At 42.0% G+C, this 16,240-nt stretch overlaps 1 protein-coding gene across 2 annotated transcripts in view; it reads right to left on the bottom strand.

The window, feature by feature from the left end:
* Window positions 1-12,142, bottom strand: part of TANGO6 (transport and golgi organization 6 homolog) — a 172,031-nt gene extending 159,889 nt beyond the window's left edge. For both annotated transcript variants that reach the window (XM_075995744.1, XM_075995745.1), the window contains exons 1-3: window positions 11,991-12,142; window positions 2,686-3,326; window positions 280-396 (exon numbers count right to left, since the gene is read on the bottom strand). In XM_075995744.1, coding sequence (XP_075851859.1) covers window positions 280-396; window positions 2,686-3,326; window positions 11,991-12,087 — 855 coding nt within the window. In that variant the 5' untranslated portion in view covers window positions 12,088-12,142. The remainder of the gene's footprint in view (window positions 1-279; window positions 397-2,685; window positions 3,327-11,990) is intronic.
* Between the last annotated feature and the right edge of the window lie 4,098 nt (window positions 12,143-16,240).

Raw genomic sequence — 16,240 nt, 5'->3', positions numbered from 1 at the left:
TATCATATCTAAAATTGCCATAAGCCTTAAAAAAGTGATCACAATATTTCTGGGAGAAGTATCCATTATTCTATTAAAGAAAAGGTCTTTTAAATTATCCTAAGCATCAGTGTCACTTAGTTTTATAAATACCATTGAATGATCTAAAAGATGAAATAAGGCTCAACTATTAATAGATCATTAAACTGGGAACTAAAGCTACCTAATTTTCCAGGAGAAGACAGCCCAGCACATGTTATCATTGATGATCCACCCACAAGAGTCCCTGGGCCTGAATACCTGGGGTGGTCCTCCCTGGAGGATAAGTAATTCTCGGACTGCTAAGGGCTGATACACTTGATCCAACATGTCTCTCAAGGCCTCCGTGGATAGGGTTCTTTCTTCTTCAGTTAAAACCTAAAAGACATATGTACCTGGCTTTAGTGGAGTACAAACAAGGCAGGCAATAGAAGGTAATGTTTTACAACAGTATACAAAAATGCTTGTGAGGGGAGAGGAAGGAAGGCTTCTATCCACTCTTGATTTCCTTTCACATGGAGGACGCTGTGCTACCATAATGAAACAGCCCTGGCTCTTTCTCCCTCCCTCACTCACTCCACTTCTAGGGAGGTTATGTGACTCATTAGTGAGCATGGAATAAACTCACTTGTTGAACAAAGATGGCATGCACCGCTCAGCTCATTCCTCTTCTTTGGGGAGTGAGTACACATTCTGTTCAGCTCTTCCTTGCTGTGTGTTTGACAGAGGCCTATCCCCTGCTAAGGGGCAGAAGGCACTGCAGTTTTCCAGTGCTCCTTAAACTGAGTGAGTAGTGACAGTATCTAATTCTGGAGAGCTCTGTTAGGAAGATCTGCTTCCATCCATAAGCTGTACCCTCCAATTTTGCCTTTATGAGCAATAGAGGTAACATTTCGACTTTTCATCTCTCTCACTCATTTTAATTCATTCAGAACTTAGGCAACAAAAAGGGGTGCTATTTGGGAAGCACCCTGGAGCCCCAACAGTGCTATCCCCTTTGGTAATTACGAATCACAGTCAAACAGTCAGGGTCCTGCCTGTTACCACTTCACACACTGAGTAAGGGTGCTACTCAGAGCAGCAGTTACTGGTGGTTCTTTGTCCAGCTTCATTAACACAAACCCATCATGTTTCCCCCCTTCTCCTAACTCTTCCTTCCACTTTCCCACTTGGTTCTATCTGTGTGTTTCCCTGCTCTTTTCTCTCTCCTGCCTAAGACCCCCGGAGCACTGCTCAGCCTCAGTAACAGTACTATGACCTGTCAACCCAGATCCCCCTACCTTAGGGAAGTGCAGGCAGCAGGCATTGCCAAGACACACAGCCTTGTAGGAGAGATGAGGCATTCTGTTGCTGTAACATAAAGGCACTGGGAGAGCTCATGATTTTGTGCCACTGCATGGGTGGTAATGGCTGTCGGGAAATTGTTTATGAACACAGGCAGGAGAGTAAATAGAAAAGGAGAAGAAGCAGAAAAGGAACAAGTATGAGGGTGACAGAGAGATGAGGGCATTGTGAGACCCGGTGGTGGTGGCTAAGGAATCACCCTGCATAGGAGCCACACTCACCTCTGATGCATTTATGTCTTAACCCCTTCTTCTGGCTAGTTCCTATGCTGATGCCAATGGTCCTCCTATGCAGGAGGTAGGTATGGGTTCCTGTTCTGTCATATTTATAAGTCCTAGCTCCCCAGTCAGTGTGTGAGTTATTTGAACAAAAGGACCATGTCTTATGTTTCTGTGACCTCCACAGCAACTTTTGCAGTCCAGGAACTCAACTGCTTACTGAGTGACAGCAAAAAACAGGCATACACCCCTAACACCTAAAAATAACAAGGCACACAGAGTTATGCAGTGTACCAGGTACTCTACACACCTTATCTCACTTTAATCTACCCAAGAACTGAATGAAGGAGATATGGATGGTTTGATACTAATATTAGTGGTAACTGCTTTTTGATAAGCACTACTAGGAATTAGGTTACTTTATACACGTTATCCTTAATCCTCACAACCACCTTCCAAGGTAGGTATTAATATACACATATTATGAAAGAAGAAACACTGGGAGATCGAGGCGGGCGGATTGCTCGAGGTCAGGAGTTCAAAACCAGCCTGAATAAGAGCAAGACCCCGTCTTTACTACAAACAGAAAGAAATTAATTAGCTAACTAATATATATAGAAAAAATTAGCCGGGCATGGTGGCTCATGCCTGTGGTCCCAGCTACTCTGGAGGCTGAGGCAGAAGGATTGCTTGAGCCCAGGAGTTTGAGGTTGCTGTGAGCTAGGCTGATGCCACGGCACTCACTCTAGCCTGGGCAACAAAGTGAGACTCTGTCTCAAAAAAAAATAAAAGAAGAAACAGAGGCTCGAAGAAATAGCCTACAATAGCTATTCTACAAAATGATAAGGAACAGGTGAAATGGGCTCTCCATTTCTGCACAGCTCTCTCCAGGTGTGCAGAGGACTAGCACCCAACAAATGAAACCTGCAACCATCTCCCAAAAAAGATTCATTTACCCACTGGATACACTTTGGCATTCAACAGACATTCTAGATCTAATCAGCCCTTTTCCAAAGAACTAAGACTTGTCATTCATCCATAAATATATACACATACTCACACATGCATACACACACAGTCTCTTTCTCTCTCAATGTAGATGTACCTCTTCCGCAGGTGTTAGTGCTTGTCTTTTGGTTGGGCAGAATCCCAGTTGGCACAGACCTGCTGCAATGTCCCCGAAATGGCGGCAGAAAATCAAGCTCCCCAGAGACGCATGCTGAGCAACATTCAGAAGGACCCTGCAGCTGGCGTACAGTCTCCGAGGTGCAGCAGGGGCAGCATCGAGACATACCACATCTTGAACGACGGCACCGAACTCAGTCCTGCATCTCAAAGGGACTCCAACACCAGGCAAGAGATAGGGACAGACACCTAAGGTGACGACGAACTGCAAAATGGACTGGACTGTCTTCTGCTGTGAGACGCTAAGTGCATCGGGGCTCAAGGCAGGAGCAACTTCCGGAGTCCTAGGGTTGGGTTTACCTGGATTGAAATCAGCTGCAAGGCAGAGCATGGTTTCCTTCAAGCACAGCAGCAACAACAAGGTTTGAGAAGTAAAATTCCAAGTGACATCCTCAGAGTTTTGTGGCCACTCTGCCTTCCTGGCAATTTCATCTCTTAGAAGTTTCAGTTTCTTCCACTGAGGATCCTTCAGAAACTTGTCCTCCAAAGCAGACAGGTTAGATTTTAAAGTAGCCAACAAGACATCATGTTTTGTGATCTGTAGTGAACTTGAGCCTGATCCTTTTAAAGGAAAAAAAGGTCTTTTACATTTATTTTATTATACACATGGAACACAAACTGTACTTCCCTCTGAGTGAAATGCCTTGCCCACTCAGTTCATCCCCTAAGGCCTGGCTCAGCTGTCACTGGCTCTGGAAAATTTATCTGGTCTGTTTCCATTCCCCACATATTTTGAAAGCAGAGACTTCCAAAATATGTATTTTCAACAGATACCTATTTTCCTACAGAGTATGTTCTCTGTTCACCATGGCATTAAAACAGAAAGCATTAACAACAAAATATCCAAAAAGCCTCAATGTTTAGAAATTAAACAGTATACTTCTAAATAATCTACAGATCAAAAAAGAAATTGCAAGAGGAACAGAAAGGATTTCAAACTAAATGCTAATGAAAAACATCAAAATTTATGAGATACAACTAAAGCAGTGCTTAGAGAGAAATTTATAGCTGTAAAACTTACATTTGAAAAGAAGAAAGGTTTAAAGCATAACTAGGGAAATTTATGAACATTATGCTAAAAATTTAACAATGTAGATGAAATGAAAAAATTCCCTGAAAAATACAACTTACCAAAAACTGTCATATAAGACAAAATAGGACATCTAAATAGCCCTATATCTATTAGAGAAATTAAATTTGTTATCTAAATATCTTCCAAGAAATAAAAGTCCAGGCCTAGATGGTTTCACTGGCAAACCATTTAAGGAAGAAATAACATTAGTGTTACACAAACTCTTTCAGAAAATAAAGGCTAAGGAAATGATTCTTTATTTTAAGAAGTCAACCCTGATACCAAAACCTGACCCTAAAAAAATCACAAAAAAGAAAATTACTTATTAATATCCCTCATGAACCTAAACTTAAAAATTCTTAACAGTATAGATGGCAAATAATCATATGAAAAGATGCCCAATATCATATGTCATTAGGGAATTGCAAATTAAAACGAGACCCCCATAATATGCTGAAATTAAAAAAGGATTAAAACAAAAACAACAACAATAAGAACAGGCATGGTGGGAGGCCAAGGGGAGAGGATCACTTGAGCTCAGGAGTTCAGACCAGCCCGATCAACAGTGAGACCCTGTCTCTACTAAAAATAGAAAAAATTAGCCAGCATGATGGTGGGCACTGTAGTCTCAGCTATCAGGAGGCTGAAGCAGGAGGATTGCTTGAGCCCAGGAGTTTGAGGTTGCTGTGAACTAGGCTGATGCCACTGCACTCTTGCCCAACCAACAGAGTAAGACTCTGTCTTAAAAAAAAAAATGAGATACCACTGCACCCCTATGAGGATGGCCAAAATCCAGGACACCAGGACACTGACAACACTATATGCTGGCAGGGATATGGAGCAACAGGAACTCTCATTCACTGCTGCTGGGAATGCAGAATGATATAGCCACTTTGGAAGACAGTCTGGCAGTTTCTTAAAAAGTTAAACATATGATCCAGCAATTGTACTCCTAGGTATTTATCCAAATGAGTTGAAAACTTATGGCCACACAAAAAAACTGCATATGTATGTTTATAGCAGCTTTATTCATAATCACCCAAAACTGGAAGCAACCAAGATGTCCTTCAAAAGGTGAATAAATTTTTTAAAAGACAACATAGTGAATAGATAAATGAACTGTGCTTCTTCCAGATAACAGAATATTATTCAGTGATAAAAAGAAATGAACTATCAAGCCACAAAAAGACACGGAGGAATCTTTTTTTCTATTTTTAGTAGAGACAGGGTCTCCTTCTTGCTCAGGCTGGTCTCAAACGCCTAACCTAAAGCAATCCTCCCACCTCAGCCTCCTAGAGTACTACAATTACAGGCATTAGCCACTGCGCCCGGCTGACAAAGATTTTTTTTATAACATAAAAAGCATAAAACATAAGGGAAAAAAATTGGACTTCATCAAAATTTAAAACTTCCCTTCAAAAGATACAATTTAAGAGCCAGGCATGGTGATGCATACCTATCATCCCAACTACTCAGGAGACTGAGGCAGGAGGATTGCTTGAGCCCAGGAATTCAAGTCCAGCCTGGACAACACAGCAAGAATAGCAAGACTCTGTCTCTAAAGAAAATAAAGGAAAAAGATATAATTCTAAAATTGAAAAGGCAAGCCACAGATTGGGAGATATATATGACAAACAAATTGATTCAGAATATACAAAGAATGCTGGCCAGGCACAGTGGCTCACACCTGTAATCCTAGCACTCTGGGAGGCCAAGGTGGGAGGATTGTTTGAGCTCAGGAGTTCAAGACCAGTCTGAGCAAGAGCAAGACCCCATCTCAATTAAAAACAGAAAAAACTAGTCAGTGTGATGGAACACGCCTAAAGTACCAGCTACTCTGGAGGCTGAGACAGGAGGATCGCTTGAGCCCAGGAGTTTGAGGTTGCTATGAGCTAGGCTGACACCATGGCACTCTAATCCAGGTGACAGAGTGAGACTCTGTCTCAAAAAAAAAAACAAAAAAAATGTTTATAGCTCAATAAAAAGACAAGCCAATAAAAAATGGACAAATTATTTGAACAGACTCTTCAGAAAGGAAGATATTCAAATGACCAAGTACATATGAAAAGATGTTCAATATCATTAATTATCAGGGAAATGCAAATTAAAACCACAATGCGATACTGCCACACACACACACACACACACACACACACACCAGAAAGGCTAAAATTTAAAAAGACTGACAACACCAAATGATGTGAAGCAACTAGAACTCTCATACATTGTTGTAGAACTATGGCATAATTAGAGCACAGTTGGTCTGGTAGTTTCTTATAAAACCACACTATTGCAGCAATGTGTACAGCTCTTGACTGGGGAAAGAACCAAGTGTCACACAAAGAATCGGAGAACAGCCTTTTATTCTTCCACAGCAGGATCAGCACACCTACTGTTACAGCTCTCTTGCGGTCTTCTGGTCTTCTTCCCTTCTGCCCCCCCCCCATTCTCCTCCTTTTATACCCCTGGTAGGGCTCAAAAAGCGTCCAATCAACTACAAGCTTTAACATCCAATCAACATCAAGCTTTAACATCCAATCAACAACAAGCTTTAACATCCAATCAAAAACAGTGGGATTCAAAAATTACCCAACCAGGACCACGCAAGCAGGGTGGCCGGAAACAGGCAGACCCACGTGGGCCTGGCCACATTCCAAAATGTGGGGCTGCAGCGGCATGCAGCGGGGCTGCTCTCTGCCCCCGCCTGGCCCCAGCAGAGTGACCTACAACTGGCCACCCACAGCGCTGGCCAGTGGGGATGGGGAGCCGCAAGTGGCTATGTCCCGGTGCCCGATATTTTCCGTATCAATACAAACAGCTACCCTGTAATCTGGCAATTCTATTCCAACATACTTACCCGAGAAAAAGTAATACCCATGTCCACAACAAAGACTTAAACAGGCAATACTAATCTATGGGGTAAAAAAAACAGGACCAGTTGCATATAGGGAGCAAGAGTGGGAATGATTAGGAAAGGGCAGGAAGGAACTTTCTGGGGTGATAGTAATGATCTGGATCTTGACATAAGTTTGAATTACACAGGTATATGTATTTTGAAAACCCACTGAATGGGATAGTTATTATTTGTGCATTTCACTCTATGTAAATTTTACCTAAAACAAACAAGTAAACCACAAAAAAATCCAAATAAATGTTGAATTCTAGCTGATGTTATAATGCTGAAAGGTAAGGTGTACTCATACCTGCAACTCACTTTGAATGCATCAAGAATAAAAGAATAAAAAAGAGGAAGTGATAAATGGCTAGAAATGTGATAAAGCAAATATAATAATATTTGGAATATTTGGAATCTAAACGGTATGCTGAAGGGTTTTCACTGAAGGGTTTTCACTATACAATTCTTTCACTATACAATTCTTTCAACTTTTCTATTTGTTTATAAAACCATAAGAAAAATGTTGAAAATATAAATAAGCACAAGAAACAACACACCTCAAAACTAGTTAATATACCTTCTAAGAAACAAATTAGAAGGAATCAAAATGTAATTGATGATAACTATGTTCAACACTGCATTATTTATAACAGTATAAAATTAGAAATGTATATCCAATAACAGGGTTGGCTGAGTAAATTATGGTCTACTTGTATCCAACATACTATAGGTGTGAGGTACTTATTTTGTTTAATGTCTTTCCACTGACTAGAATAAAAACACCTTGAGAACATGGATGTTGATTTGTTCTATTCACTGCTGTAATTCTCTTTGCCTGGAACAAGGCCTGACACAGAGAAGCTGTTCAATAAATTGTTGTTGAATGAATGGATAATGGGTTATTTTGCAGCCATTAAATGATGTTGAACATTATTTAATGACATGTTCATAATATATTCTAATATGAACAAAGAGTATATGAAACACTATATGAGCAAAAGATAACGAACAGTTTATAGCAAAAGAAATGCAAATGGCCCTTAAACATGAACATATGATCAATCTTGCTCATAATAAGAGAAAAGTAAATTAAAACTATACTGAAATACCACTTCCCATCTACCAAACTGGCTAAAATCCAAAAGTTTTATAACACATTCTTTGGCAAGTCTGTGGGAAAACACACACTCTCATACATTGTTGGTAGGAACTAAAATGGTACATCCCTAAGGAGGGAAATTTGGCACTATCTAGCAAAATTACGTAAGCATTTCTCTTTGGCCCAGCAATCCCACTTTTAGGAATCTATTTGATAGAGACACAGGCAAAATGCAAAATGACATATTCACAAGCGTGACTCTGTCTCAAAAATAAATAAATTAAATTAAATACAAGTGATGATCTTTGGGTGATAAGGTTATGGATCTTTTTTTTTTTTGCTTACTTATATTTTTATTTTTTTCTACATTAAACAGGTATTGTTTCTATTCTAAAAATTATAAAACAACATGTAATATATGAGTCCAATTTTTACAAAAATAAAAATAATATTTTCTAGATTGCCAGCAGTGGTAATCTCTGAGTAGTAAGACTCAGGTAATTTTAATTTTGGTTTCTGGGGTTTTTTTCTTTTTTTGCCTTTACTACGGTAAACATTAACTACTCCTACTTTTAAAAAAGAACAATAATATTGTTCTTTAAAAATAAGCATCAAAAGAGTAAGAATTTTCCACTACTTCTCTAGGACTTTCCAGGGCAAGTGTTCTGACCCACTGGCATGACTATCTGGTCCCTTTGGCTAATATATACCTCAGAAGGAAATGAGTGCTCTATAGCTTGTTGCTACTAACCATTAAGATCACTAACTAACCTCTGACTTCCTGTGACTTTATAACATCTTTGAACCCAAATTTGGGACACAAAGAAAGTAACTTAAAAGCTCTTAGTGAAGTTTTTCAAGAGCCCCTTTAATGAAGTAGTCTTCTCTGCCCTCTACTGGTGATGAAATAAAATCCACTTGAAAACAAATAGAGTCATTGCCTTAAAGCAGCAGCTCTCAAAGTGTAGTAGTGGAGGGGCCTGGGTTGCCAGGGGGTTCCCAAGATCCTCTCAGGGGGTCTGCAAGGTCAAAACTATTTCATAATAATACAAAGTCAGTGCCAGGCACAGTGGCTCACACCTGTAATCCTAGTGCTTTGGGAGGCCAGGACAGGAGGATTGCTTCAGCCCAGGAATTGGAGACCAGCCTGAGCAAAAGCAAGACCTGTCTACAAAAAAAAACCAAAAACCAAAAAACAGAAAAAGTTAATTGGGCATGGTGGCTCATGCCCACAGTACCAGCTACTATGAAGGCTGAGGCAGGAGGATTGCTTGAGCCCAGGAGTTTGAGGTAGCAGTGAGCTAGGCTGATGCCACAGCACTCTAGCCCACGCAACAGAGAGAGATTCTGTCTCAAAAAAAAAATGAAGAAAACAAAATGGGCAGTCTGGCTCCAGTACCTGAGTCCTTGGTCAATACACTATACTACCCTGTTCAACCTCAGAAAGTACCATCTAAAACCATCTGTATCACACTTCAGGAAATACTGCCCACAGGAACAATATTACCTATTCTTCCCAATTACCAATTTAAATGTCTAGGCTTCGTGACATTTAAAAGCAGATTTCACACCTTATGTGGTACTTTTTATTAAGTTTAGGGTATACTTTTAATTAAGTTTTTATTGCTTGTAAAGCAATATGGTGTGAAAATATAAGTGTGACACAGCTTCATTATTTACATGTTATTGGGATTTTCAGCCCCTTCTTCCCCATGTAATTCAAATTTCATAAAAAGGTTAATGAATCTATATTTGGTATGGAAAGCTATTTTTTTTAGCAAAACTATTGCTGAGATGGCTGGCATTTTTAATAAATAAAACTTCACTTTTTTTTTTTTTTTTTTTTTTTTTTTTTTTTTTTTTTTTGCGACAGAGTCTCACTTTGTTGTCCAGGCTAGAGTGAGTGCCGTGGCGTCAGCCTAGCTCACAGCAACCTCAAACTCCTGGGCTTGAGTGATCCTTCTGCCTCAGCCTCCCGAGTAGCTGGGACTACAGGCATGCGCCACCATGCCCGGCTAATTTTTTTTTTTTTATATATATATCAGTTGGCCAATTAATTTCTTTCTATTTATAGTAGAGACGGGGTCTCGCTCTTGCTCAGGCTGGTTTTGAACTCCTGACCTTGAGCAATCCGCCCGCCTCGGCCTCCCAAGAGCTAGGATTACAGGCGTGAGCCACAGCGCCCGGCCACTTTTTTTTTTTTTTTTTTTTTTTTGAGACAAGAGTCTCCTTCTGTCACCCCAGGTAGAGTGCAGTGGCCTCATCATAGCTCACTGTAACCTCAAACTCCTGGGCTTAAGCCTCCTGCCTCAGCCTCCTGAGTAGCTGGAACTACAGATGTGGGCCACCACATCTGGCTAATTTTTCCCATTTTTAGTAGAGACAGTGTCTCACTCTTGCTCAGGCTGGTCTCGAACACCTGAACTCAAGCATTCCTCCTGCCTTGGCCTCCCAGAGTGCTAGGATTACAGGGGCCACTGAGCCTCTGTCCATCATGGACATCTGAGTACTCATTATGTACAGGTATTTTTCAAATTCTCTCAGTAGTTAATACAATAAAAGGAAACAGCAGGCAGACTCATACAATATATAATAGACATGTAAAAAATAGTATAATTTTACCATACTAAATTATTATTTTTCAAATAGGAATGATCGAATTCCCATAAATTCAATGAGTACATGTATATAAGTCCACCACATACTCCTGGAGATTAGAGTGTATTCTATAAATGAAGTACATTATATGTGCTTTGTGATAGATGATTACTTCCAGGCTTTTTTTTTTTTTTTAATTTAATCTTGTTCTCAGTTGTGTTGCAGATAGTTGCAGTTGCTAAACAAGAGACCTCTTGATTAGCAAGTTAAAACTGTATTTTGCAGTTTGACCCTTAGTTGGGGCAACGTATTTATCATACTTTTAGTGGAAGAAACCTAAGTTCAAATTCTACCATTTACTAGTCTGACATCTAGCAATTTCCAATGTACCTGGCCCTTGGTTCCTTCATCAGTAAAAATGGAATATAAGTAATACTTATCTCATGAGATTGTTAGGAGGATTAAATGATATATACTAAAACAGCATACAGTGGGGACTGATACTTAGTAGGCACTCATTTACTTTTTTTTTTTTAAGAGACAGTCTCCCTATGTAGTCAAACTCCTGGCCTCAGGTGATCCTCCTGCCTCAGCCTCCTGAGTAGATGGGATTACAGATGCAAGCCACCCCGCCCATCTCATTTACTATTATTAATAATTTCTTTTCACTTCCTACCGGTGTGGTGTAAAGTCTGCAGGAGTTTTTGCAGTTTGGGGTATATCTCAAAATTGGAGACTGGTAACATCACCTCATGGCCTTTCACGTTCCCTTACCTTGCTAATCCTACAGGTCTCTTCCCCCAAAATATACACTCCAATTATAAGTAGGACTCCATTTCTTGTGTCCTTTCTCAAAGCTCCAGATAACATCAGAGACTCTATACTGAACAGTTTGCCTTAGTCTGAGAAGGGGGTTCACTAGATCTCGGTCCTAGGTCCGTGTTCTGCCCCTAATTTGACCACAAGGTTTGGGGCAGGTTACCTAATGTCTTCAGTGAGCCTCAGGTGTCCTCAGTTGTACAAAGAGAATGAAAGCCTCATCCACTCCCAATGTCTCTTCAGATTCTGAATCCTTAAACACTCTCCCTAAACCCAGCTTAAACGTCACTGCTTACGATTTCTGGACTCCTTGCAATTTTGCACAAATCTCAAGCGTCTACATTAACCCCTGCGCTTGGGAAGCGGTTGGGACGTCACTTTACACACATGATGGGCGCCTAACGCTCTCTGAAAGGGTTTCCGCAGTCCCTACCTAACAGAGTTGCAGTAGGGACTGAATGAAATAATGACCCCAAGGCGCTTAACAGTGCCTGGCACAAGGCAAGCGCTCAGGAGATGGTGGCTACGTCAGTATTCAACGGACCTCGTGCCCTCCATGAGCCTCGGTTTCCTCAAGGATGAAATGAGGCCGGGCACACAATGCCCAAAGCCCCCCAGTGGCGGGGCAGAGGTCCCAGAGAGGGCCCGAGGTGCGCACGCTGTGGGAGGCTGGAAAGCCCTGGAAGCCTGGCGGCCCTCAGAGTCCCGGATCCAGCCTGGCGCCGAGATGCGTCCTCTCACCTCCCGGGCTCAGTAGCAGCTTCAACGCCTCCAAAATCTGATCCAGACTGCACGTCTCCAGAGCCCCGCTGCCCACAGCCTTTCCCGCGGCCGCCATGACTGGAGTGGAACTCGTCGCCTGCGACCAGCTCAGGCACCTCAGCGGGCGGGCGTCGGCGCCATGTTGAGTGTGGCAGGAGGTGCCTCCGCGCGCCTGGGCGGGGCCTGCGGCGTGGGGCGGGGCCTACTCGGTTGGGAACACCCCCTTCACATCCCAATTTTTTTTTCCGCCCCCCCTTGACTCCTCTGGTAGGGGGAACCCCCAAAATGGCTAACATAACCTGCCTACACGAACAGAAACTCAATATGATTTCAGAAACTCAATATGATTAACTGCTATATAAAGGAGAATGAAGAGAGAAGTAGTTTATCATAAAATAATATGTATTTCAGCATGAAAATATTCAGGTACCAAACACTGGCAGACATAATGAAGTAGATAGATGTTTGCACCTACTTATAGTGAAGTATGATTAAATAAAACAACATTCAACTGAATTTGCTAAATTTCTTTATAAGCGACATTTAAAAATAAATACTAAACATAGACATACACGCATACATATCCATTGTGTTATGTACAATAGCTCCAAATGTTACTATTGGTAGTGCGACTTTTTTAAATGGACTCGGTAAAATTCCCATTAAAAGTTTGGTCTTGGCCGGGCGCGGTGGCTCACGCCTGCAATCTTAGCACTCTGGGAGGCCCAGGTGGGTGGATTGCTCCAGGTCAGGAGTTCCAAACCAGCCTGAGCAAGAGCGAGACCCCTGTCTCTACTATAAATAGAAAGAAATTAATTGGCCAACTAATATATATAGAAAAAATTAGCCGGGCATGGTGGTGCATGCCTGTAGTCCCAGCTACTCGGGAGGCTGAGGCAGCAGGATAGATTGAGCCCAGGAATGTGAGGTTGCTGTGAGCTAGGCTGATGCCACAGCACTCACTCTAGCCAGGGCAACAAAGTGAGACTCTGTCTCAAAACAAAAACAAAAACAAAAAAAACCGTGTTCCCCAACATTGTGTATATGTAAAACAGAACGGGATTGAGATTCAGGTCATCAGAAACAGATTTTTCATCTACATAGATCCTGGCAGGACAGGTTGTGTTGTGTTGTCTGTAAGTCATGTTACAAACACAGGATAACGTTTCTCAGAGCAGGACTTTCAATATGCCTGCTTCTCCCCTCCTTAAAAGTCCATCATGCTCTCTTGTCATTGTCACTACCAACTAAGATTACTGAAAGTCTTGGGAAGCAAGATGCGCTCCCTACGCAAGCCCAAGCCCCTGGGGAAAGAAGCTGTTCATTTACTCCTTTCTCAACGCCCACACTCCCCTGCCCCCTGTCACTCACGTAGTAATGTAGCTTCGCATACAGCTTGGAAAGCACACAGATGTCAAAGGCACTGGCTTCAGAAATGTCCCTGACCGCAGTAGCCTCTACCACGTTGCAAAGAGGATTTTTTTTTTGGTTATCTGGGAAGCAACGACCGAAAGGGAAAAACGTTCTTGAAGGTGGAATAAATGATATACAAAATTACTACAGCGCTCATTTCTTTGTGCGTATTCCCTTCCAGGCTGTGTCATTAGACAATTTTTGCTCCATTGTGTATGGGCACAAGTTCCTTTTGGAAATAAACATTTTTTTTTCCTCCTCAATTTTCTTCATATGGAAACAAAAAATTTTAAGGTTATTTTGAGATGCTAAGCATTTAGTGAAATGGGCAAAAAGGACTGTGTGGGAAAGGCCCACGTCTAAGGTTTGTGGGGATTGGGCAAAAATACAAGTGGAGGCCCTTACACGGTAAGTGTAAATATTTCAAAGTTAGAAATCAAACTAATAGACAGTTAAATAAAATGTTGTTTATCTTCCTATGTTGAAAAGTATATTGGCCTGGCATGGTGGCTCACGCCTGTAATCTTAGCACTCTGGGAGGCCAAGGTGGGCCGATTGCTGGAGGTCAGGAGTTTGAAACCAGCCTGAGCAAGAGCGAGACCCCGTCTCTAATATAAATAGAAAGAAAATTAATTGGCCAACTAATATATATATAGAAAAAATTAGCCGGGCATGGTGGCACATGTCTGTAGTCCCAGCTACTCGGGAGGCTGAGGCGGGAGGATAGCTTGAGCCCAGGAGTTTGAGGTTGCTGTGAGCTAGGCTGATGCCACGGCACTCACTCTAGCCTGGACAACAAAGTGAGACTCTGTCTAAAAAAAAAAGAAACTAGAAAAGTATAGCAGGTTTGATCTGAGAATTCTGACTTAGACTCAGAGCTCCACGCTGGCCGTGGCAGAATGCGGGGAGCTAGCCCCCCTACTTCTGGCCTGGCCCTTCTCACCATGCCTCCATCCTGCACCGGGAGGGTTTGGTGTGGGCACCCCAGCCCTGTCCATTGAGGTTCTGTCTACACTGCCCCAGCCCCAAGCAGAGCACTTGGCTGCTCCGAGGCTAGCATTGCAGACTCGCAGAGCACTGGGCACCTTCCAAACCAAGTGGAGAGACCTGCATAGCCCAGGAGGGAGGGCTAGACAGGGAATTCCAGGCTCTCAGACTAGAGGATGAGGATTTGGGGTGGGAAAGTCCCCCAGGCCTGGCAGATTTCTTGCTCTGGGGTAGAATAGTGCAGGAGGCCATACGGAGCCTCCAAAGCTTGGGCCCGGGGTGGAGGCCTAGCAGCCCAAATCTAAGGGCAGTGCTGGTGTGCGATTTATTTACAAAAGATGATAAGAGGATTTCCTTATCCTGAGAGCTGAGAATCCTTTTATCCCGAAGTATCACAGGATGTGGATGTCATTGCTTTTATCTTTCAGGCTCTATAGGCTCAGGCACTACAAATTCACATGCATCATCTCAAAAACAATGTCATAAGATCCCATAAAAATTTTTACAGCAAAATAATATATCCCACGAGGAACACAGTGCCTTTTACTATGTGTGACAGGATGTTGGAGGGCTGTGTAGGGCCTATGAGGTTGCAGGGTAAGTGGGACCTGTGTCTGAACAAAAGGAAACATTCCCAGCCTTCTTCAGGCCTCAAGTCATTCAAATGTACCCTGTTTTCTTAGAATTTGTTATTTAAGTGAACGGAATTTTAGTTTATAGGCCTTGAACCCTGGTAGCCCCTTCCTGGTTGCTCTGGGCAGCTTTGTTAAAACACAGAAGTACAACTGGGGGACCCCCTGTAATATGTTGTGAAACACATTACAACCAATACCCACAAGAGCTGAATGTTAGGAGACGGGCTGCCCCTCTGCAAAGAACCAGATGAGGATGTTTAGGACACACACACAGAGGTCTGTATTTGTGTAAAATGTGTTCCCTTAATTTGAAGTCGGCCAACAAGGAGCTCAGAACCAGGATCTCAAGGCAGGCAGCTTGGCTCCCGTGTCTTGGCATCTAAGGAACCAGCTAGAGGGGGGGCAGCCTTCTGTCTCCCTGGCCTCCCACGCTCCCAGGCCCCCACTGGGTGCAACTGTTTTCTCCTTGGCCCCTTTCAGAAGTTAACATTTTCCTGCTGGTACAGTCCCTTGCACATCATAGATACTCTAAACAGTTTAATTTTTATTCCATATAGAACCATTTTATTTACTTCTACTTGTCCTCATTCTAGTTTCCCTGACTTTTAAAAATTGTTTTCAAATATAAAGTTTTACCAATTTTAAGTGTGCATTAAGTACATTCACACTGTCAAGCAACCATCACCACTGGTCATCTCCAGAATTTTTTTATCTTTCCAAACAGAAACTCCGTACCCATTAAACAATAACTCCCCAGTTCCCTCTCCCCAGCCCCTGGTAGCCGCTATTCTATGTCTCTATGAATTGACTATTCTACCACACGTAAGTGAGATAATACAATATCTGTCACTTTGTTTGGCTTATTCCACTTAGCATCATATTTTCGAAGTTCATCCATGCTGTAGCACATGTCAAAATTCCCTTCCTTTTTAAGACTAATATTCTATGTATGTACACATTTTATCTATTCATTCGTCCCCAGTTTCAGCTTCATTTGGGGATGATGAAACAGTTCTGAAGATGGATAGTGGTGATGGCTGTACAACAATGTGAAGGTCCCTAATGCCACTGAACTGTACCCTTAAAAATGGTTAAAACAGTAAATTTTACATTTTACCACAATAAAAAAATTATCTAAAAAAAAAAAATTCATACTGCTCCAGAAGAGAAGGTGTAGGCCTACACTAGGGTTTC

Source organism: Microcebus murinus, chromosome 20, assembly GCF_040939455.1.
Source record: "Microcebus murinus isolate Inina chromosome 20, M.murinus_Inina_mat1.0, whole genome shotgun sequence".
NCBI classification, from domain to species: Eukaryota; Metazoa; Chordata; class Mammalia; order Primates; family Cheirogaleidae; genus Microcebus; species Microcebus murinus.
Note: the sequence above shows the minus strand (reverse complement) of the source record. Positions and strands in the feature narration are given on the sequence as shown.